Below are 25,229 nucleotides of genomic sequence, written 5' to 3'. Positions count from 1 at the left end.
CGAAACTATATACAATAGTCTATTCCTCTAATGAAACAGAAAAGACACTTTCAAATGTTTACCACTGCGGTATCACCTAAGTGAATTTCATATTGAGAAGGCTAACACATTTGTTAGGCTCCCTGACTGTTCTGGGGAGAAGGGATCAAAATGGTACTAGAATGCTGACTCTCAGGGCCTTCTGAAACACTGTTGGCTTTAGCCTGGTACTTCTTGGAAAGGACCAAAGTTTGATGATTACTCTAAACTTGTTTTTACAGCATGCTATTGAGTATTTCCACTGCATGGTGCATTTTAGCCAATGCTTTTAGTTTGGTACTAGGGTCCTGAAGAAAATAGCTCGTAACCTGACCAATTTTGTAAAATGAATAAACCTTACTATTATCGTTGTCATTTATGGCATATGTATAAAAAATGCAAAGAATGACGGCTAACTACATATATTTTGCTAGGACTATTTCAGTTTAGAAGAGAAAACGCAAAAAACCGTTTTTGGTAATAAAAATGTAAACAAAACGGCTGGGCGCAGTGGCTTACGCCTGTAATCCCAGCACTTTGGGAGGCTTAGGTGGGTGGAACACTTGAGGTCAGGAGTTCGAGAACACCCCGGCCAACATGGAGAAACCTCGTCTCTACTAAAAATACAAAAAAAAAAAAAAAAAATTAGCCTGGCGTGGTGGCAGACACCTGTAATCCAAGCTACTTGCGAGGCTGAGGTAGGAGAATCACTTCAACCCAGGGGGCGGAGGTTGCAGTGAGCCGAGATCACACCATTGCACTCCATCCTGGGTGACAGAGCGAGACTCCATCTCAAAAAAAAAATAATAATAATAAAATTAAAATGTAAACAAAAATATTGATTTTGGACATGTCTTTGGTTTTATTTTTTACAGGTTTCATAATATTTTTTCTCTGTTAATTTAAAATGGGTGCTGTTTTTTCTTTTTAGAAACGTAATAGTGGCTGCTTTAATTAAATGAGAAAAACAAATATATTTCTCTCCTCAAAAATAAGAGCAGTTTTGATCCATTCATCTTCTTTACAGAGAAACTGGGAAGACAGAACAGGAAATGTTTATCAAGCACTCTATGAAAATGAACTGCTCTTTAAATTATTAGTAATAACCTATGTCACTGTCACAAATTATTCCTTTGGTTTGTCAAAGGTTCACGCTTGAGAAAATACTCTTTCTGACCAGTGCTCAAGACAGCTTCCTTGTTAAGGTTTCTGTCTGTCTCTCACTACAGGCGATTACAGCAAATGCATCCCAGTCATTTAGTTAATTTATACAAAATAGAATCAATTTCTCTTGTTTCATCATGATTGAACATTTTTCTGAACTCCTGTAAATGAGTAACAGATAAGCACTATTTATCAGATTGTTTGGTGGAGCACGCACTTTTGATTATTCTATTTTCTCGTTGTTACTAATGAAATATATAATATGCCTTGAGAAAAAACAATTGCAAAGCTTGGCCTCCAAGCATTCATGAGGCAATGGATATTTTGCTGAGAATTTATTGTATCCATACTTTTCTCTAATGGTGTTCTCTCTAAGAGCCCATGGGAGGGCAGTGATGCTCTAGGGTATCTGAGATGTCCCAAGGCTTTCAGAACACAGTTAACAGGGGCCCTTGCTCTGCCCTGGCACCCAACAGTCACCAAGAAGTTCCCCATGGTGCTCAGAACCTCAGTGAGGTTGTTGAGGCATGGACACAGGGTACCTTGACACCCTCAGTGTGGCACGCCCAAGAGACCCTTTTTCCCTCCAGTGTCACAGGATTTGGGGATGGGCATTTAAAAGGCTGAATCTTCTGCACTGATGCCATCCCTATCCATCACACATGGAGAAGAATAGAAGGAAGTGAAGCACTAAGGCAAAGGATGCTTTGAACCACATGATTTTCCCAGGCTCTGCAACAGGTATGCCCGCACAGAGTGGAAATGCCCTGGCAGAAGCGAGGGTGCAAATGCAAAGGCAGATAGATGAGATAAAGATGCCTCTGGAATTCAGATCCTCCAGAAGGAATCATTTTTGTCATCTATGATGGGAGGATAGTTTATAGATCACTTTGTAAAAATAAATCACTTCTCTTTGTTTCACAAAGTGGGTAATTACAATTAAATGTGTGAAGAGATAGGAAGGTGGGATGGCCATTATCCCTTCCTCCAGGCTTCTGCAGACCTTGTTCCCTGAGGTTTGAGTTGAAGAAACAAAACCAGGACATTTGGGAAGATAAATGGGCTGAGGCTGGAGAGCTGACCTGGATGTCACCTCACCCTTGCTTACCAAGGTCCATGCTCTTCGAGGCTTTCAAATTAATTGATTCAGGCTGCCTGGCCGGTGTCACAGATCTGAAGTTGATGTGCTGATCTGGAAAATATACTGCTGAATCCACCCCAGAGCTGTGGAAGGAAGCCATATGTTGTATTTAGGTTTAGAATAAAATCTTTTAAAAAATGAGGAAGCAGTTCTCATTTTGAACACAGCCACTCATCACTCTGCGCAGCTCCCAACCACATATTTTCAACTAATTCTTAAATCTCAGGTTTCTTTTATGAGATGTAGCAACTCTGTTTTCATGTATTTTATCACACTGTACAATTTAAATAAAATATTCTCTGGGCAATATCGTGTTTTACTCTTCACTGATTTCTGCTAATTGGGATCCTGCTGTACACTATATAACTTTAAGTGGGTAAAGAGGGCCTGGAAAACACTAGCACTTCAAAAGATGTCACTGGATATTAGCAGAGCCCAAAAGCAGGTTAAGGGATTTCTGTGGACTAAGCTATGCCTATTTTAAAACACAAGTGAAAGGGTTGTATCCTTTAGAAAAAACCATCCTGTTGAATGACTGATGCCTGTAGGAGTTTGGTTTTCTATTTTATTTAGGTCTTTTTCCTAAAACTAATGTTAACACTAAGCAGACAGTCTGCTCATCAAAAGTGCCAAAAGGAAATAATAGGAAGAGCACAGTTGACAATTTAGACACAAGATACATCAAATGCCCATTATAGTTTTCTTAGTACTTGTAGGCAATCTCAAATAACTTTCCTTCTGCTGAATATTTTATCTATTTTGCTTGAGGATAGAGGGTATTACATAAGAGAATTACAGACAAGGACTTAGTTCTTGTTTTAGAAATAAATTTATATAATTTTAATAAACTAAATTATAGCCATTTTCTCACCTTGGCACTCTCATCTGTTTGGAAAGTAAATATGGTGGCTCATCTCATTATAATTGCTATTCTAATCTCAGATATAGTGAAAATCCAAATCATGTATCCTTACAAAATCTAAAGTATTGATGTTGGGTTTTTCTAACAGTTGGAGTTTGATACTATAAACAACAAAACAATAGCAAAAATAACTGTTTTGAATGAAAATCCTTCTAAAATGTACAAGAGAATCTCGACCTGAAATACCAAAATAAGTTTAATCTTTTCTTGAAACTCATCATCCCTCCATATTCAATATTGCTTTCAAGCAACATTAAAATTAGTATGCAGCAATAATAGTATTGCCAAATGAATAAATGAACCTCCCTTTTTATAATGCAGTGGGTAGATTAAGGAAGTACCTGTTTAGCCAGGTGTGGTGGCAGGCACCTGTAGTCCCAGTTACTTGGGAGTCTGAGGCTGGAGGATCACTTGAGTCTAGGAGTTTGAGGCTGCAGTGAGCTAAGATTGCACCTCTTCCCTCCAGCTTGGGTGACAAAGATAGACCTCATCTCCTCCACCCTCCCCCAGAAAGGAAGTACCCGTGAACCAGCACAGCACTGTGGTGTGTCTGGCCCACTCTAAATCCTGGCTCCGGTACTTACTAGCTGTGTCAACTAAGAGACTTACTGGACCTCTCTGGGCTTCAATTTCCTTATGTATAAAATGAGTAAAATTACACTCTCTACCTCACAAGGTGGTTGAGAGAATAGAATGAGTGAAGATTTGTAAAGTAAGGACATTAGGGTCTGGTACAGAGTACGTGCTATAGAAACAGATAAATTAGGTAAGTTAACAAATAAGCAGATCAGTAAAATGTCCTACTTTTGCTTCCCAAAACACTATAAATTTCTGAGTTTTTCCCATTACCTGTGCTTTTTACAGTTTCTTTGACATCTCTGTTTTTGTCAGACTCTCAGCAAGTGTGTGACTGGGAGCCCTTTTCTCTTTCTATTTAGAAGCGTGATGTGGTTTGATGGTTAGGAGAGTGGCCCCTGTAGGAAAATGTCAGGGTGAGTGGCCTCAGTTTCCTCATCCATAAAATGGATAAGAATAGAATTTATGACTCTTTAAAATTTTTGTAAGATATGTAAGTTACGTTCTATATTGAGAAAAGTATCTAGCACACAGTAAGAGCTTGATCAACCTGAGCTATTAAGAATCCTTTTCTTTATTTCTGTAGGTTAGTATGGTCTTCAAATGAGGGCCTAAGGCATTTACCAATGAGAAGATTTCACATGTTTTCATAAAAATTTCTCAAGAAATTTAAATCCTCTCTTTAGGGTTATGTAGCCTTTTTTTTTTTTTTTTCTATTTCTTTCCTGGTGTCTGGGTACATTCTCAATACACGAAGCCATTGATATATAAAGTGTATTAGATATGGTATCTAGTAATGACAAAATATGCCAATTGTGAACAAAAATCCTGGACCCACTTAGTGTTATTGACACTAGCCTGGCCTAATAGCAATACTTTCATTTTTTCAGCCCATTTTATAGAATTCTGAGACACTACTGCAAATATGAGCTTTCCCCTGAGTCTCGGTGTTTGGAAGCACTTGCCTTTAAATGTGTTATTCGACCTTTATTTGCACTTAAGTTTTCCATCCTTTGATCTGTTGTGATGATGTGGGTTTAGTGTCAGAAAGACTCATGGCCTTCATAGAATCAAAAAGTTTAAGAGCCAGAAGGGATTAAGGGTCACCTCATCTCTCAGATAAGACCCTGAGGCTCAAAGAGGAGAGTTGGCGTTGCCAGGTCACACAGCTGGCCAGGGGCAAAGCTGGGACCAGAGCCAGAAGATCTGGCTGAAATGGTGGCCAGCCTGGGACACAGGTTGTTGCTGATCCCGAATCCGCAAAAATCAAGCCTTTCACTTTTAGTGAAGACTTGCTCACCTTTTATTATGCGGCTTACGTTTTAGGTTTGCTTTTTGTTCCAATAGAATGGTGCACATCATGCAATAATAGAAAACTAAATCCTTAATCAAAGCAGTGAAAGCCTCCAGGGAGGAGGTGTAGGACCCTCATTAAAACATAGATCAGATTGCATTTAAAGTGCTCTGCTCAAGGCAGACTGAGAATCTACCCAACTGAACAATGTGTTGGTGAACCTGACTCATTGTCTTAGTTTATCCTCTTAAGCCAGGTGTTAATTCACAAATTAGGAATAAGAGCTCAAATTTTCCCAGACTCTTAGGTAGCAATGATCCCAATCCCCGTTTAAAAAGTAAGGTGGCAACGACACTCGATGCAGTAACATCAAGCTAGGATCTGTCTAATAAACTGAACTTTTATACAAATGTTGGCATATAATCAAGAAGGATCAAAGAAATAAAAGGCTGCACTGTACATATGAATGTAACAAATGCTCTTATGTACACATCTGATTATGTCCTTTAAATTGATCATAATGAGATATCTACATATCTATCTATATACATACACATATATGTTACCATCATTTTGATTGTGACCAAGTGTACATTTTGAAAACGTTTCATATAAGGGCCCCCTGTGCTGCGGTACAAAATGGAAATAAGGCAAATAAGGCTGATATCAGATTGATGGATATTAAGGAGGCAAGTGAGTGTAATATAAGTCATAGGATTAGAGCCAATGTGGGCATATAGAGCACCAGAATAATGAGTGAGTGCCATATTGAGTTAGTTCATGTGAAAATATTTTAGACATGTAAGTTAGACTAGTAAAACGGTTTGTAACTTTATGCTACATATCTCGAGTGTTTGGATTAAGAGGGTGACACAATGATTAACTATAAAATACGACATTTTAGTTTTGAAGGGAGTTAGCATGTGCTCATGGCTGAGTGGGCTGCAGTGAAGGCTGGTGGAAGCTGGAAGTTGACAGCAGGCCAAAGACATGTCTTAGATAAAGGCCGTGTTTTCAGCATGAACGACCAGAGAATCTACCAAATAGAAACGATACTCAACGTCAAATTATGCTGCCTAATGAATAAGTAAGGGTAGCATGAAACATATGCCAGTGTTTGACTATGGTGACAAACCAGGAATGTAAAAGATGTATAAGAGCCAACAATGAATGTTCAAGAACTGTCTGAGGTGAAAAGGTGGGGGATGAAGATTTTGAGAGGCAAGACAAAAACCATGATGTCTGAAGTCTCAGGTGTCCACAGATGGACTTCCACAATTGGCTTCTATGAGTGAGAGTAGTTTCAGGTATGTGCATGAAGAAACAGACAGAGAGAGAGAGAGAGAAAGAGAATATGAACATGTGGGGAATAGCCCAATGTTGTCTAAACTGTTAATAATATTCGATATATTCTGTCTGCTGCTGATTTAGCTTCAACTCTGCCTGAGATCTCACAGTAAGTTTATTTCCTTTATATTTATTTATTACTTAGACCCACATATTATAAACTTTTCTGTAATAATCATTGCATAATAGTAAAAATAGGTTGAGCAATTTCCCGATTTCATTTTGTACAGGCATTAAGTTTGATCAAATTTGTTTTTCTTTCCTCACGCCATAGCAGTTTTCTCTTTTACAAGATTAGCCTCATCCCTCCAACACCCTTTTTTCCTTTGAGAGGGCTTTTCCCTTTTTTTTTTTTTTTTTTTTTGAAAGGCAGAAGGCAGGAGAGCCTTTCTTGCTCAATCCTCCTGGCTCCCTTCCAGTCCTTCCTCCATCCCAAGTTTCACACATCCAACCCCTGCTGCTGCTGGTCACCTAGGCAACGCAGCAGCTTGCAGGATGGTGCAGGTCACACGATCCTAGGAGGGGAGAGTTTCAAGGCTTAAGACTTGTTCCTTCCATTTTAAAAATATCTCTGCCCTTTCTTCTCCACCCATGCTTCTGATCCCTCCATCCAGGCCCTGCTCTTCTCTTGCTAGTCCCAAGTCGGAGCAGCCTCCTTGTCTATGGCGGCTTCTGCCATTCCCTCCACCCTCCATCACTGAAACTGCTCTGCCTGATACTGTCATCTCCAGGCTCAAAGCGCTTCAATACTTCTCCACTGCTCTCCGGAGAAGCATGGCACCCATGGAGCAGGGCAGACAATGCCCTTCCCATTGATTCTTCCCTGAGATATCACAAGCTTTAGCCACACTGAACACACTCTGCATTCTTTCCCATCCCTGGTTTCCTTAACCTAAATTGCCCTTCCCGCCACTTCTCTGTCCAGAGAGCTTTCTTCCGTTTTCCAAGAAACTGCTTAAACAATGCTCTCCTGTGAAAACTTACTTGACAACTCCAGGCAAAGTTAGTGGCTTCTTCCTCTAGGCTCCCATTGCATTTTGTATCTAATGCTTAGCTGGCTGCATCCTAATTATCTGCGTGTCTGTCTCTAAGGGGATGCTGCATTTCTTGCAGGCAGGGATGCTTTCCAATCCATTTGAGTTCTTTCTACAGTGTCTGGCTCAGAGCTCCAGAAATGCCTTTGAATGGATGAGTAAGTGAATGAATGACTTAATAACCAAATACTGCAGAGTGGAAAAGAAGAATGAAGTCTAAGACAGTGTCATACTTTTGACTGAAAGGAGATTACTGTTGATGATTAAGAGAGCAGTTCTAATAAAGAAGTGAGAACAGAGGCCTAAAACACAGGGGACTAGGAAGGAAGACGTGGAAAGAAGATGGAAGTTACTAGTTCATACCATGTAATGAAGATTTACAGCAGCGAGGAGCAATATAAACTTTTTTCTCTCCCCAATTCACAAAGGAACGGCTTTGCAGAAAAGGGAAGGAAAGAAATCCGTGGAGACTTTGAAGCCAAAAAGACAGTTGCTAAATCCCAGGTGATCTCTGAACCACCTCTCTCCCTTGAAGGTTTCTCATCTGAGTGCTTCTCTCTAGCCTCCCCTGCACAGATGCTCAGTACCTCTGACTGCAGTTGCCCTAAAAGGTATCCAAAGAGTCCTGGCTTCCAGGGGATATCAAACCTCTTCCATTCACCCAATCCATGTTATACACACACACAAATAACCCAGGTTTCATTCTGTGTATTACCTGCGAAAACCCTGCAATAAGATTGACTATCTACCAAATGAAGTCTGCATACCTTATTCTTGCACTCTGGGCTTTATCATCTGGCTGATCAGCTCCACCTTGTACAAATCAATTTACTCTCCCATCTATGCTGTTTCTTCTGCTGCCCTTCCCTCCCGAAATGCCCTTTCTTCCTGGGCTCATCTCATGTCCACCTGCTATTCATGAGTTAGGGTTCAGCTCAAATGACACTTTTACCATAGTATTTTCCCTGATTCCTTTATCTGGAGGCATTCTCCTCTGCCTCAGATGCTCAGAGCATTTTATCTACACCTTCTGGTAAATATCACTTGGAACCCTTGTGTTCCAGTCATCCCATGAGTCTACCTGTCAGCCTACCAGCTTCCTGAAGACAGGGTTTATATCTGATTCAGCTTTGCACCATCCCAAACATTTTGCACATATATACAGGATAAACAGCAAGGTAGAACAAATGAAATTATGTTTTAAATGGCTTTTTTTATGCCACCAAATTGTCATTTTCAATTCAGAATCGAGGCAGGCAATGGAAATGAATGGACAAAATTAAATAGGTCCACATTTTCTTTTCTGAAACCCCTAGAGATACTGATCTAGAGTATTATTATGATTATCAATCTAGTTCACGAAACTGTAGTTAGCAAGATAACTGACTTCAAAAGTATAAGAATCAGAGATAGCTAAATATAGGTGAGCTTCCACCTAATAGAGTTAGCTATACTCTAAGGCATGCTGCTTTATTTTTAGCGGACTGTATTAAAAAACATAATAGGAATGACACTAGCATTGCTGCAAGAAAAATGAAGAAATTTCACAGGATTATCATGGGACACAGAATGGAATAAAATACACAGTTTCTAACAGCCATAATAAATACAGAAAATAGCAAAGGGACAATTTAATGATTTTTAAAACTCATCAGAAGAACAAAATCTATGAATTCCCCTTGTCAAATAGTATGTATGCTTAGTAAATCTCTCTCGTTCTTGTGTGATTCTAAAAATTATTGATTTTTTTAGTTTGTATTACAGAATGGATACAATATTGGGTACCCTCTTCAATACTTTAGATTATATATGGTGTTGCTTTAATTTTTAGATTCCATTAACTTTCTTGGAACATTTATTTTTAAAATACCTCTAGGGTTTGCCAATTACTAATAAAAACCCATAAGCTTCCTATTTTCTCAGTTTTGTTTTATACCTTCCCATGTCACTTTTCTTTGAGCTCCATGGCTCTAGTTTTTAAATTTGTAAAATGAAAGTTCAACCATTTTCTTAAGTATTTTAATAATTTAAGGTGAATCTTAACAAATACCAGGCAGCAAAATATGCCCAATCTAAGCTATTAGCTATGAGAAACTTTCACTGAAGCTTTCGCTGGAAAGGAATTATAGATACTATAAGATTTCCATTCCAGAAAGAAATAGAGTTAAAATAAGTTTGCTGAATAAGGTTGCTGTGTTCTCCCAGAAAAACAATAACAAGGAGCATTTACGATATATCATTTTATCAATACCTGTGGCTGTAATCTTCGAGGCCCAATTCCAGAGCAGAATGCGGTGTTGGAGAAGGTGGAACTTCACTCTCGGCCCATCCGTCATTGGGCAGCAATAGATCTATAAACAAAGAACAAATGAAGCTGTATAAAGTGGAAGCAGAACCATTCGATGCCTGGTTTGGTTTCAGTATCTCTCTCAGATGCAGTTTTAGCCAACACATAAACCAGCCCTGAAATAAATAAGTTCTCACACAGAACTGAAGGATCCTTATGAGAATGAATACTGCTTGTATGAGGAAATCTAAGCCTGCTAATATGTTTTTACACTGGTGACCTGCAGGCAACCCCTAGCAAACCCACTCCACAGATCTTGACTACCTTTTCCCACCAACAAAAGGCTGACACATACTCATCACCTGTGATTTGTGGAAGATTAACAAAGTCATCTGTTTTATGCCTTAATATTTTTGTAAACAAGTCTCTATAGTGAATACTCTGGATTATATGGTGATTAAAGCATTTGCTTCAGTAGCAAAAACTTCTTTTAAAAAATCACGATATAGTATATCTGTTCACCATTTAGACATAGTGGAGATAAACACACACACACACAAACACACAAACGTGCGCTCTTTTTTTCTATCTGTGCCATAATGGAGACATCTGAGTTTAAGGCCTTATAAGGAAAAGACAGGGGTCTAAATCCTGGTTTTCCCATCTACTAAAAATGTATACTTTTCCAGTTTGTTCTGTACTATAAGAATAGACATGTATCTCTAATATCACCACAACTAACAAGTAAGGTTGTTGAGATCTTATTATACAGCAGACATTATATTAAGCCTTGTACATTGTTTCATTGAATGCTCATAATTACTAACCATATTCCCTAGTGTATGAAAAGCATTATATAACATCGTGGTAAAGTGCATGGTTTTTGGAGCAAGATTGCCATGCTTCCAACCCTACTGCTGTGTGAACTTGGCAAATTACTCAACTTCTCCAAGCCTCAGTTTTTAAAGCCATCAAGTGGCAACAAGAATACCTTTACTGGAGGAATATGAGAATTAAATTTTATTTATATATATATATATGTGTGTGTGTGTGTATATATTTATTATTATTATTATTTTTGAGATGGAGTCTCACTCTGCCACCCAGGCTGGAGTGCAGTGGCACGATCTTGGCTCACTGCAAGCTCTGCCTCCTGGGTTCACGCCATTCTCCTGCCTCAGCCTCCCGAATAGCTGGGACTACAGGCGCTCGCCATCACGCCTGGCTAATTTTTTGTATTTTTAGTAGAGACGGGGTTTCACCGGGTTAGCCAGGATGGTCTTGATCTCCTGACCTCATGATCCACTCATCTCCGCCTCCCAAAGTGTTGGGATTACAGGCGTGAGCCACCGCGCCCGGCCAAACTAAATTATATTTAAGCAGTGATTTGTAAATGCATACTGTTAAGTAAACAGAGGATTATTATTCCATAGATTGTAAATTCTACTTGTATCTATTACAGTGACATATTTGATAAGGTATGTACCTGATTTGTCCCTGAATGACAGAATAAGGGACAAATATCTCTACCCTTGAGAACTGCTGTTGGTGATAAAACCTGCTTTGGCTTGTCCACGTGCTGGATATGGTGGTTAATTTTATATGTCAATCTCACTGGGCCACAGGGTACCTAGATATTATTCTGGGAGTTTCTGTGAGGGTGTTTTTAAACAAGATTCACATTTAAATAAGTAGACTGTCCCCTCTAATGGGGTGGGCCTTGTCTAATCACGTGAAGGCATGAATAGAACAAAAAAGATTGCCTCTCTCCTGAATAAGAGAGAATTCTCCGACTGAGTGACTTTGACATGGGACATTGGCTTTTTTCTATCTTCAGACCCAAACGGAAACATCAGTTCTTCCTGAGTCTCAAGCCCGTTTGTCTTCAGACCGAAACCACGCCACCAGCTTTTCTGGTTCTCAGGCCTTCAGACTCAATCTGCACCATCAACTCTTCTGCAACCCCAGCTTGCTGACTCATCCTGCAGATTCTGGGATGTGCCTGTCTCCACGGCCATGTGAGCCAATTCCTTAACATAAATCTGTTCACACACACACACACACACACACAACTTGGTTCTGTTTCTCTGCAGAACCCTGAGAAATACACAAGGCAAGGACTTGCTCCAAGCTCTGCCCCAGGCACTAGACTGATGTGGAGGTAGTTGTAGCACAGCTGACATGCCCCTGGGGATGAAGCTTGAAGCAGACCTGCTAAGTAGGTGACCAGGGCGAAAGAAGCACAAAGGCAGCGCCTGCACTGTGCCCCTGCACCACCTCCAACCCTAGGGGCCCATTGATTTGTTAGTGGTGGCAGCAGTCAGGCATTCAAGACTTGCTAAGAGAAACAGAACAGGGCTGTAATGTAAATTGGGGACAATGGACATCCTGGGACAACTTCCTTTCTGTTGGCTCTCATCTTCTATCCTCAACCTCTCAGTCCATCTTCCACAGTGATGGTGAACGTATTTGTGATCATGTAACTTGTTGCTCAAAATCACTTCAGCTGCACACATTGCCTACGGAATAAAGGTCTATGATCCTGGCAAACAACTTTATCTCCCATTACCCGTTAGCTTACCATTTCCTGCCAACACCCCTGGGTGTTCCTGCCTCAGTATCTTTGCTTATGTAACTGCAAAACCTACTCTACCTGTCAAAATCCTACCCTTCTCCCAAGGTCCACCCAAATATCACTTTTACTATGAAGCCTTCGCTGTTGCCAAGGATCTGTCACTTTTATAACAGTGGCCAAGAAGACCAGTGCCCACTCTATCTGTGCTCTTCCTCTCTTCCTGGGCATACGGCTGGACACCATTGCTAGGGCCTCTTTGTCCCTAGACTAGTTCTTGCAAATGGAATGTGGGCTGCTATGATAAATGTCATTCCCAGTCTCAGTGGTTATGAGATGGTGCACCTTCCTCACTCTCTCTTCCTTTCCCCAACTACATCACCTGAAAGCCAGGTGACGAGGCGCCCAGCCACCAGTGGAAGGAGCCTAGGTCCTGTAATCACTGCAAGGAGCACAGCTGCCAAACCTCATTGTGCAGTGACAGGACCAGGAAATAGACTTTCACTGTCTTTATCTATCCAGTGACACTTTAGGTTTATCTATTACTTAATATTATGTAAAGTAATTCTTGGATAGCATTTATCACATGCCACTTTTGCAATGAACTATGTATGTATTTATTGTTCTATCAAGCTATTATCTATTTATCTATGTCTATTTCTTTTACTAGACTGTAGATAACTTTCTCCTCGTGTTCCTCTTTCTCGTTTTTCCATGTCTTCTACAGCCTCTTCTCTAGCTAGTTTTATTACAATCATTAAATTTAATTTTTATTACACTCATGTGAACCATTTATCGTTCTTTATGTGTTTATGTGTTTTTCAGTGTTTTTTTTTAAAGTGGTGATCGGTGTAGAGGTAAGTACCTTGTTTGTTGAGGTAAGTATCTTATTTGTTGACTCTCTATCCTTGTTACTTTTTTTTTTTTTCTTTTTTTGAGACAGAGTCTCACTCTGTCACCCAGGCTGGAGTGCAGCGGTACGATCTTGGCTCACTGCAAACTCCGCCTCCCGGGTTCAAGCCATTCTCCTGCCTCAGCCTCCCGCGTAGCTGGGACTACAGGCACCTGCCACCAAGCCCAGCTAATTTTTTGTATTTTAAGTAGAGAAGGGATTTCACTGTGTTAGCCAGGATGATCTTGATCTCCTGACCTCGTGATCTGCCTGCCTTGGCCTCCCAAAGTGCTGGGATTACAGGCGTAAGCCACCACACCCGGCCCCTTGTTACATTTTTTAAACAACATATTCAGATGCTGTAAGGAATTTTTATTTTCTTCTGGGCCCAAACACCTTTGTTAAGCCCTTGTTTCAGTGTAAACGTCTGGAACTCTTATCTCCTATAATAATATTTCTGGATTTCATTGAGTGTACGAGATACAGTCTTCTTGATGGTCATTTCATATATATCTATGCCTGTAAATGTTGACACAGCACTCCCTGTAGTCATTACTTCATTGATGGCCAAATGGCTCTTCTTTTTAATTATCATCTTTTGTTGTTATTTGTGTTGTGGGATCTATCCTACCAAGGCCACATCAGAAAAGAATGAGTAAAAGAGATTGTAACTTTAGACAAGAGGTCAGCAAGCTATGGCCCTGGTCCAAAACCAGCTTGCCACCTGCCTTTGCAAATAAAGTTTTACTGAACAGCCATGCCTATTTGTTTATGTATTGTCCATGAGTGCTTCTGCTCTACGATGGCAGAATTGAGTGATGACAGAGACCTACAGTCCAAAACCTGAAATATTTACTGTCTTGCACTTTAAGGACAAAGTTTTTTGACCCCTGCTTCAGACTATTCTTAAGGACAATAATACTACTGCATTCACCACTCCTGATTGTGTATTCTGCACAATGGAGGTATCCAATAAACATTAGCCAAATTGAAACATATAATTCAATCTTGGATAGTCATTCCAGACGTAGTACTTTACATGCTATAGAGGGGTAGATACATGCTGGTCCCCAGAAAGATACACATTAGAAATAATTCTACTATGATGTGTCTCAGAGGACCCCAGGGAATATGGATCCAGAGAGACAGGTCACAGAACCACCACATTTGATTTGAGATGGAGATGAAAGGCCTAACCCAGTGGGTGATGCTGGGCAGACTTGGGGGCAGTGGGTGCCTAAGACAGGAGTGCACTTGAGCCGAAAGAGGAGAAGCAGGAGAAGAGCTATATGGGGGAGACAAGTGCAGTGAAATGAGAGGTAATGCTAACCAGAGGCAAACTGCATGAGGCTATTCCTCGGCCCAGGGTAAGATCTGCCAGCAAGATTCCTCAGAAAATACAGTGTTGGTGCATTTCATTACCATTCAAATGCTTAACAGGATTTTATAGGAAGCCCCTGGGACACAGCCTCCATCCCTATTACCATCTTGAAGCACCACACTTATTTCACTACCGGCATTGCTAGCAATTCTTCAGTACAAATGTGAATTTTCTGGTATTACGATTTCTACAAACATTAGTTCTAAAAATGCCTTTTTTCTGTGTAACAGCTTGACAGGAATAAAAAAAATAAAAACCAAGAACTGTGGGTGGTATGTACTATTATTACAAAAATAAATGGAACACAGAATATCAACATTGGATTCTTAAATATACAAAGGAAAGGAAAAAGGAAAGAAAAAAAAAAGTCAATGTTTTGGCTGTAACAGCTCCTCTCCTCACTAGACATTACATTTTGTCAAGTTAATCTTGTTTTTCTAAAGAAGATCCTTAAAAAAACTGGTAGTGGCAATCAACATTCAGGTTTTATAAGCCTTAGTGGCCTGTTACCACCTGACATGGATCTGAAACTCAGGAACTCCCAATAGTTCCCTAAATATAAAATGCCATTAATATTACAAAGAGGTGATGGCCATGATACTCTTTTATAGCATCATGTTTATATATTCTGCTATAATTTTTTGGTCTCTAAATCAATAGGCTTACATAAAAAGTAAGAAAATTTCATCTACTGGCCTCTAACAATGAAAATGTAATAAGTCTGTGTTTTGATAGGCCTAAATTTTATAATCTAGTATGGTAGCACAGATCCACAAAGAAAATATAATAATAGATTTTCTCTACTTTTGAAAAAATAATGTTTAATGGAGTCACTTTGGAAGAAAGAGAAACAGGAAACTTGTAGATAGTTAATTTATATATTTTTTTCACTGATGTAAAAATTGTTCTAACTAAATCTACGTCCTGGGAAGAAAAGAAGAGACAAAATCTCCCAGTGGTTGTCTGAGGCCACTTGTGCCCAAAGGACTCTATTTCTACAGAAGATATACAAAGTCTGAACATTCTATTGAAATTCCAAACCAAATTATTATTGTATTGTATTTTTAGCATGCACTTGGAGTGGAGATTTTCTTATTTTTTTTTTTCCTGGATGTATCCTTACACATTAACTACTTCTATGGTTTCATTAGTTTAGCCTTTGCTATTCTTTGCAGAGATATTATTCTATTTACTTAAGTATCTCAATGTCTTCAGAAAATACATCTTGTGTCACTTAAGGAGGATACATTCTGAGAAAAGCTTCGTTAGGCAATTTTGTCCTTGCATCAACATCATAGTGTACTTACTCAAACCTAGAAGGATTAGCTTACTCTGGTAAGCTCTGTGGTATAGCCTATTGCTCCTAGGCTACAATCCTGTATAGCATTTACTGAATACTACAGGCAATTACAACACAATGGTATTTGTGTATGTAAACAGAAAAGCTACAGTGAAAATACAGTATAAAAGATAAAAATTGGTACACCTGCATAGGACACTTACCATGAATGGAGCTTGCAGGACTGGCAGTTGCTCTGGGTGAGTGAGTGAGTGAGGATGAGTAAATCTGAAGGCCTAAAACACTACTGTACACTACTATAGACATTACAGACACAAGGCACTTAGGCTACACTACATTTCTAAAAAATATTTTCTGTCTTCAATCTCAGTAACTTTGTTACTTTATAAATTTTAATTTAACTTTTTGAATCTTTTTAATAACAGCTTAAAACGCAAACACATTGTACAGCTGTAGAAACATATTTTTTCTTTATATCTTTATTCTATAAGCTTTTTCTATTATACTTTTTCTTTTAACCTTTTAAACTTTTTTGGTAAAACCTGAGACACAAACACACATTAGCCTAGGCCTAGATAGGATCAGGATCATCAATATCACTGTCTTCCCCCTTCATATCTTATCCCACTGGAAGGTCTTCAGGGGCAATAACAGGCACAGAGCTGTCATTTCCTATGGTAACAATGCCTTCTTCTGGATATCTCCTAAAGGAACTGCCTGAGGCTGTTTACAGTTACCTTTTTTAAAAAATAAGTAGAAGTGTACTCTAAAATGATGATAAAAATTATAGTATAGCATTAGGAATTTTTCAGCTCCATTATAATCTTACGGGGCCATCATGATATATGTGGTCTGTTGTTGACCAAAATGTCATTATGTGGCACATAACTGTATTTTATAGACATTAAAAACAAAAGGTACTTAGTGTTCATTTAGATGTCACTGGTGTAACTAGGAATTAAACTCTAGACTTAGACAGACACTGGGCCACACGTTGCTAGAGAATTAAATGCCAATCAAGTTATATCAAATCTAGATATTTTAATACAGATGTCCAGATTCGTGATCATAAGGTAGAAAGAAGACTGTTTTATTTTGCAGAAAACTTGCCATTCCTTTCCCAGGCTCTTTTGCTACTGCAGTTTAAGATTTCAGAAGGCAATCTTGTTCTGTCAAGAAAATTTTTAATTTCTTTTTTTTCTTTGAAACAGAGTCTCCTTGCTCTGTCGCCCAGAGTACAGTGGCACGATCTTGGCTCACTGCAAGCTCCGCCTCCTGGGTTTACACCATTCTCCTGCCTCAGCCTCCCGAGTAGCTGGGACTACAGGTGCCTGCCACCATAATTTCTTTAAGATGAGAAAAGACACACTGAGTATTTTTTTTTTTTTGATCTGTATACTAAGTAAAGTCAGCTTCTTCTTCTTCTTTTTTTTTTTTCCCCCATAGTAGCTGGGATTACAGGCATGTGCTATCACATCAGACTAATTTTTTTTTTTTTTTTTTAGTACAGATGGGATTTTGCCATGTTGGCCTGGCTGGTCTCGAACTTCCGACCTTAGGTGATCTGCCTGCCTCGGCCTCCCAAAGTGCTGGGATTACAGGCGTGAGCCACTGCGCCCTGTCTAAAGTCAGCTTCTAACGGGCATTCTCAGTAGGTGAAAGGACTCCAATAGTTTCAAGAGACCAATATAAGTCAGACCCATGCTGTGGTTTGGAAGACAAACTGAAGACAGGGAGACAGGAATTGAATCCAGACTGTGCATGTATCAAATATGCATTTGTGAGTAAATTATTTACTCTCTCTGACTTTCTAGACCTTCATTTGTAAAATGAAGATAATATTATCCACTTTGAGTCTGCATGCAAATTGCTCAACACAGTATCTAACAGACAGTAAACACTTAATAAATGATAGCAGCTGTTGCTACTACTCTTGCTAAAATGGAGGAATTCTGTGGAAAAAACAACATCCCATTCTAATGAGACAATTTAATTCTAGAGCCACCTCAGATTTACAAGTATGTTATGATGGAGTAATTTCACAGCTTGGAACTTCTTTCCACATAGTTAAATTATGATAACATCTTAAGTGTTCAAAATATAGGGACTGATTACATAATATATGATACTTACCTTCAAAAGACACTATGCAACTACTGAATGTGATATTGTAGAAGAATATTCAATGACTAAGAGGCATATAATGTGCTATTAATTTTAAAAAGAAATTTCCTAAACATTACATACATTTCATTATTTCATTTTTTGTATAAAATATTTTCATTAAAAAGTCCTGAAAGATATACATAAAATGTTACTGATTAGGATCTTTGATAGAAGTATAAGTAAAATTAAATTTTCTTTTTATTTCTTTTCTCTGAATTTTCTGCAATGAATATGTATTGTTTTTGTAATAAAAAATTCAAGTTATTAAAGAAAAGAGATACAGGGAGATAAAACAATTTTCTTGGTGACCTGAAGTATATTTTTTAAAAGACAAAGAGGAAAACCCAGATTTTTTTACATCTGGAGTCAGCTAGAAATGGGATCCACATTAGATAATAAGGCAAAACAGTGTAGCAAGACAATAACAAGAACATTCCAACCATCACGAGATGGTTTCAGGTTAGGATATTCATCCATTTATCATACTCATATTAGAATCGAGGATCATCTGTGAATCACGCTATGACCATTTTATGGATTATAAATCCATACATTTTAAAATTTTGGTAGTTATTTATTTATACTTGGTAACTTCCAGTATTAGAAGAGCTTAAAAAATAACAGTTTGCCATCTTTGATTCTCCAGTGATCGTTTGTTTTATATATAACCCTCCATGTTTGGGGCAGCAAGCACAGAAAGTGTCACTTAAACTAGAGACATTGCCAGGAATCTGATTCACAAGTTCTGACTCAGCTCTCCCCCCACTCTCTCAGTGTTTGTGACTCCGAGTAACAAAGTCTGCACTTAGTCTAATTAACTCCCCTTTACTCTTTTTTTTTTTTTTTTAGATAAAAAGACACTTTTGTGTTTTCTCACTCCATTTGCAGTGGATAAAATGAATAGACTCTTACCTTTCTGTTTGTCTTGTGGACTGTAAGTGCCAAGTGGATGCAGGATACTATTTTCATTTCGCCTAGAGGTGGTTACAGCATTTTGACAGTTCTCAAAGCATGGCTTGGAAAATGCCCCACACTCTGCAGGATCCTAAGAGATAAAAGTAAAAATTACATTTGCATTTTTAATATGTTCCAACTTGGTCAGTTGAAGCAAAGTGAAAGAATGATCGCTGTATGAATAGTCTTTCAAGAGTCTATTACACTTAAGTCCTCAACTGTGGAAACTCAAAATGGCCCTATCAGTGAAAACATCTTTGAGTCTAAAATAAAAAGTACTGACACTGTGGTGCTAAGGATTAGGAGTGCTGATAGCCAACACAAAAGAGGATTAACTTTATTATTCTCTTTTCCCACTTATAACTGGCTTCTTTCAAATTTTCTTCCATCTGGGGAATACAGCTTGTGGCAGTGTCAACACAAGAATACAGTTCATGCCAAGGGTGTTTCTCTGCCAACCAGCTGGTTCCTCTCTCTCTCTGCGCCTAAGTGCATATGCTCTAGGACAAGTCAGAATTCAAGCAGGTTCGCCTCTGAAATACCACCAGTGTGTCTCTGTGCAGATACTAGGTCTTTGGCCAGGAGCTAAATCAAACCGCTGTGACGCCAGACAGCAGTTCTCCTGAGGGTTTCCCCCCCTGTATTTCCCCTTCCTATTTTGATTTTTACAGTCTGTAAACACATTCACAGTTTTCTGAAAACTGCTGTATCCAGAGTAACACCCCTACGATCCATCTTCCACAGGTGCTGAAGAAGGAATTGTTGGAGGAGGCTGATTATAGAGAACTCTTAACTATTTTTTTTTTTCAAAAAGGTTGGAGCAAAGAGAATTAGGGTATGCTCTTGTTCGTATTATTTGTCTCAATAACAGATTTTAAGGAGGTAAATGATTTGGAAGCCATCTCATGGCTGTTCCCTTGACCATTTGTGAGAAGAATGTACCACAAACAGCAGCACCCATCTGATTCCCAGAGCTCTTCTGAGTATAGCATTCGGCTAAAACAAAGCATTGGATTTATATTTTCCTCTTTGGTTATAAAAATTCAGTGTCAAGCTAGTCACACAAAATATCTAAAACATTCCATTTATGCATTCTTAATAATTAAAATGTTTTCAGCTGCTGAAGGTCCTTTAGGTTTTTGTCAAGGCTTGTAACACTTTTCCCACACTCAGTGTATTACCCTTTCTTCTGAACTGCTAGTCAAACTGAGCCTGGTATAGGAGGCAAGCTAGTCCTAAATTAAAGCTGGAGCTGCAGCAGGAAAGAGAGCTAGGGCTTGCTTTGCTCAGCCTTGTGCTTTGATTTAACAATAACAACAAGAACAAAAAATTTTTTTCTGCTTCCCCAGCTCTTTGATAAATGACACAATCGATATCCCAACAACTGATCAGTAACCAGCCTAATTAAAGTATTCAGCCTGTGAAATAGAGCCGTCGCAGAGCCCTCCATTAGTGTCCCAGCCAATAAAAAATATAATGGATTTTTAAACATATTCTGCTTTTGCCACGATGAGCTGGCAGCAGGGAGGGAAATGTTTTGGGGAAAGGAAAAACAAAATCAGGTCATAACCCATTTTTTAATACCAAGTCTCTAGGCTCAAATAGAATTACAATTGAACCTCAAGCTCATCCTTTGAAAAATATGTTTCTGTTTAAAACGATTTTGATTCAATCAAGGGCTCATTATGTATTCTTCACAAGGTCCTCATCAAAACTGTTTACATATCTTGTACATCTGGGTAATGCGGGAAAAATCCCAACAACTATATATTTTGACTTTTCTTAAGTAGCTTCTTCAATTTTTGAGATATCAATATAATGTTCAAGCAACCATTTTGGTATTCCTGGCAAATCTAACTAATTGATTTGCCTGAATGTATCAACAGTGCTGAGACCTTTTTCTAGGTTATGGATACTTTTTATTGTACTGGAGGGCAAGTGCTGTTCCACCAGAGAATACAGCAAAAACATGAGCACACAAAATATGCTCTGACACAGTGAAACACAGATTTGAAGATCAAATAGTTGCAATTTTTTTTCAATTTAATAAAGATAAACTGTACATTAGTCTTCTGTCTTTATAAGAAATAATGCTCTTTAATCTTCATGGGTACCGCAGAGATGCTCAGTAGCCGAGAGTCAAGTGCCTGCTCATTCCCCATGGAAAGCATGTAAATATTAGGGAAACTAAAAATGGATCTTGTTTAAACGTCCTCATAGAAATTGCTTTTTGACCCAGTTCTTATTCTTGATCAATTCCCTGGTGATCTACATTAACATGGCACTTCTGATGGCGGGCAACAAATGAGAGTTTCATACTTTCTTCTGATGGAATAACGCCAATCTACCCCAGAGTGTGAGAATTAAAATGAAAATACCTGCAGTAAAGGGGAATGCAAATAGTAAAGTGTGCCAACTCGATGAGCCAAAATATATAACGCCTATCTGCTGTCATCTACTAACTCTTTTAGAACCATAGTCATTTCTTTTTTAACTTTTGCTATCTGCACAGGTATGTTATGCTACAGCAGTTTTTTCCAGACTCTTCTATTAGTTGAGGTATCTTTGTTTAAAAAGTCTTAAGGGAGATCTGATATGCAGATGCACAGAAGGGATGACTCAGGCGTTCGCAGTCCATCCTTTCAACTCTCTCCAATAAACGGGTTCCATGGAGTCCTAGGGCTCTAGAGTAAGAACTATCCTAAACCAGATGGGGCCAATTCTCTCAGGGCAGGAAGTGGCAGATAAGGGTGTTATAACTAGGTACATAAGTAAAGCCCATTAAATATTTATGGAACACTGTCACTTAAGCAGACACAAATGTTGAAAATAAGTTCATTATATTTAGTCTCCAGTAATTGGCCAATTTAAATTTATTTAACATCTACGAGCTTATATAAAGGAGAGTATAAAAGGTATAGCTACTCCTTGCCGGTAGCTGATAATAGAATAAAGTAAGAGTATATAACTTTACTACTCAAGTTTACTCTCTGAGATGAAGTAAGTCTCAGATGTGACATTTTCATTCACTCAATATTTATCAAGCATCTACTACATGTGGAAACCAAGGACACATTAAGGGATAAAACAGACAACAATATCTGTCATCTATGAATACCGAGCACTAAATTATGTATGTACTTACATAGCCAGGAAATAGCAAATCTAGGATTGAAACCCAAGCAATTTGAAACTCCAGAGCTGAAGCTTTTAACTACAATGAGCCCCACTACCATTAACTCTTGATTAACTTGATAAAGCTTTCATTTTTCAATTATTAAGCTGAACTCTTTATTAAAACTAGTATTTTATATTAGCTTTTTAAATAGTTTTTTAAATTTTGTATATTATTTTATTACACAAACACAATTTGGCCTTAGAGAATATCCTGATATGACAAAATGTGTGATTTGCTGATGTTTTTCTTAACTTTCAGTACTATTAACTTTTTCTTCTTATCTTTTTCTAAAATTATTTTATGAGCATTTAATAATTATTCTTCATGTAAGAGAAACTAATGTTTTAGGTATTTTTATGTTCATATGTATAATGTTAGGAATATTATTATTAAAGCTATCATACACTTAGACTCCATGTGTAAGTGAAAATATTCTTGATATTTTTAAAAACTTATAAAAAATAATAAAAGATTTCAAAAAACAAGACTCCCATTTATTTAATAACACGAGCAAGCAGCTTGTTTAATAAATCAAATGTTAAATTCGTTAAGTCTCAGGTCTGTATTATTTATATGCAGATTATGGAAGAGAATACAGAGAGCTGACTGCATTATAATGATCTCCACATTAAACATTGTATACATGTGATTAGACACTTTCTAAGGTATGGACACTGCTAGCATATCAACCAAAAAGGTATATAAAGATGTTTATGAACAAGTTCAGAGCTCTTGGAATTTCTGGGGGAAAAAACAAGAAATTATAGACCTGTTACATCTGATAAATGACTTACTTTATATGCACATTTTTACACCTTTCTATTATACCTAAAATACACAACCACCTGTTCCCCATCAAAGCCCTTCTGGGGCATATTTTCTCGATATGAATCTAGCTGCCATAATAGGAATGGAAGTCTGCATATTCTGGTGGCAATTTGGGCAACTGGCTGAGGAGAATCAAGATTTGCATCACCTCCATTGGTCTCTCTGGCCTCCTCAGAATCACCAACTGGATCATCCCTCGGATGTTTCCCTCCATGGACATTGACCGCCTAAGTGTTTCCATAGCTTCGTGGTTGGACTTCCCCAAAAGAGATTCCCCATTAACTGCAATCAGCTGGTCATTCATTCGCAGACGACCATCCTAAGGCAGAAGAAAGAAAAACAATATTCAACAGAGAATAGTATGGTGATGACATGTGGCGTTTTGGGGAAAAGTTCAAGTTTAAAAATGAAAAAAAAGAAAAAAAAAAAAACCCTAGCTGTTACAAGTGATTTATTTTCCATGGCAGAAAAAGGCTCTGGAGCTTATCAAATAGTCACAAATACCAGTGATAATGAATTGTGTGAAAGTATTTTTTAGAAATCTTAGAGTCCTGAGCTGCAATAATTTAGACATTTGTATAATGCCTCTTACCTAAATCTTTGGCAAGCATGCTAATCTGACCTGATTCTGCCATTTGCTCTGGCAGAGACCATGTTGTTGACTCAAGGGAAGGGGGTTTGGAAACCAAAGGAGGTAGTCACAACTCTTGAAAGGAGAATTTGCCTTTTCAGGCACAAAGAGGCATCATGCATAAATGCTGTGTGCTTGACAGTAGTAATGTATCTCCTGATATCATTGCTAGCTCTACTGAACAGTACTAAAAAAAAACAACCACATAATTTTGTCTAACACAACCACAAAGTTGCTCGTCTGCCAAAGAACACAGAGGTGTGTAGAAAAGGGCCAATTCGCCCTGATATCTTCTGGTGGAAAAGCTTGACAAAAAGAATTGTCAAGGTTTTTTCGAAGAGGCTCTGATGAATGAGTACTTTCAACCAGCATCTTCAGGAAGAAATACCACTTACTACAAAGCACAAAGAACCTCGGCATATGAATACACAGCCCAGACTGTGGTCTCATTCACTTTTGAGTGAATGAGGCACTGACCATCTCCAGCCAGAAGTCCCTCATAAGCAGAGGCCTAGATCAGTGGCTGACACACTGGGATGCCTGCTCTGCCTAGAACAGAACTTGAAGGGACCACAGTGCATTTCCCCAAAGGCAGCCCAGGAGCAAAGACGCTTGAAATGTTGACAGCCAGACTCAGGGGACATGCTCTCTACCTATTCTACACTCAGGTAGAAAGTGCTTGCTATAAGGCACAGCTGTGATTACGAATGTTATCATGCTGCTGCTGCTGCTGCTGCTAATAAAGTCAACAGAATTAACAGCAGGTGTGTAACAGTTTACCCTTACAGAGAATTCTTCCATAAATTACCTCTAGTGATTCTCACAGAACCTAAGAATTTAAGATTTATATTTTCAGAAACATTTTACAGAAAAGGAAACTGAGGCACAAAATGTAACTTGTTCCAGGCCACGAAAGTGAGTCAAAGGTTTCCATGAATCTTGACTCTTTAGTTCTTCCACGACAATTCCCTTTGTTTCTTGTCTCTAGACTACAACTGCGCAACACAAAAATAGGGAAAGGAAAATATTAAAGAGTTCTAGTGGTGAGAAGTATCTGGGATTTGTGGTCAAATTAACAGAATGAAATGTAAAAGAAAAAAAAAAAGTAAAAGAAAAAAAAAAAGAAATGAGATAGCCAGACACACACAATGAACAATAGAAACCAACCAGACAGCTTTGGGAGGGAAACTGTGCGGACGCGTCGTTAAACTCGGACTAATGCAGTAGCAGATGGCCCGAGGAAGTCCCTCTGCTGATAGTGGAGAAAAGGGAGGGCATGGTGAGAGCTGCTGTTCCCCAGAGCCAATGCACTGGTGAAGACACACTGCCCACGCCGCCTGCTGGAGAGGGTGCTAGCCACGTGGGATTGCAGGGGCCGCCCATAGGAGGACACACCCACTCGGGGAAGAAATGGAGATGGCAGGGTAATGGGATCAATAGACAAAGGCGACAAGTCAGAGATGTAAACCGTTTAAGTGGACGGCCTCCTCAGAGCTTAATGTCCCCTGCCTTCCTCTTGTTTTCCCATTTCACTTAACCTTTAC

The 25,229-nt window shown here is 38.7% G+C and overlaps 1 protein-coding gene across 11 annotated transcripts in view; it reads right to left on the bottom strand.

Annotated features, from left to right (window-relative positions):
• Nucleotides 1-25,229, bottom strand: part of PARD3B (par-3 family cell polarity regulator beta) — a 1,071,110-nt gene that overhangs the window by 431,447 nt on the left and 614,434 nt on the right. For all 11 annotated transcript variants that reach the window (XM_009444083.4, XM_009444085.4, XM_009444084.5 and 8 more), the window contains 4 exons: nt 23,203-23,373; nt 19,007-19,139; nt 9,748-9,847; nt 2,291-2,406 (listed from right to left, as the gene is read on the bottom strand). In XM_009444083.4, coding sequence (XP_009442358.4) covers nt 2,291-2,406; nt 9,748-9,847; nt 19,007-19,139; nt 23,203-23,373 — 520 coding nt within the window. The remainder of the gene's footprint in view (nt 1-2,290; nt 2,407-9,747; nt 9,848-19,006; nt 19,140-23,202; nt 23,374-25,229) is intronic.

Source organism: Pan troglodytes, chromosome 13 (genome assembly GCF_028858775.2).
Source record: "Pan troglodytes isolate AG18354 chromosome 13, NHGRI_mPanTro3-v2.0_pri, whole genome shotgun sequence".
In the NCBI taxonomy this organism is placed as follows: Eukaryota; Metazoa; Chordata; class Mammalia; order Primates; family Hominidae; genus Pan; species Pan troglodytes.
Note: the sequence above shows the minus strand (reverse complement) of the source record. Positions and strands in the feature narration are given on the sequence as shown.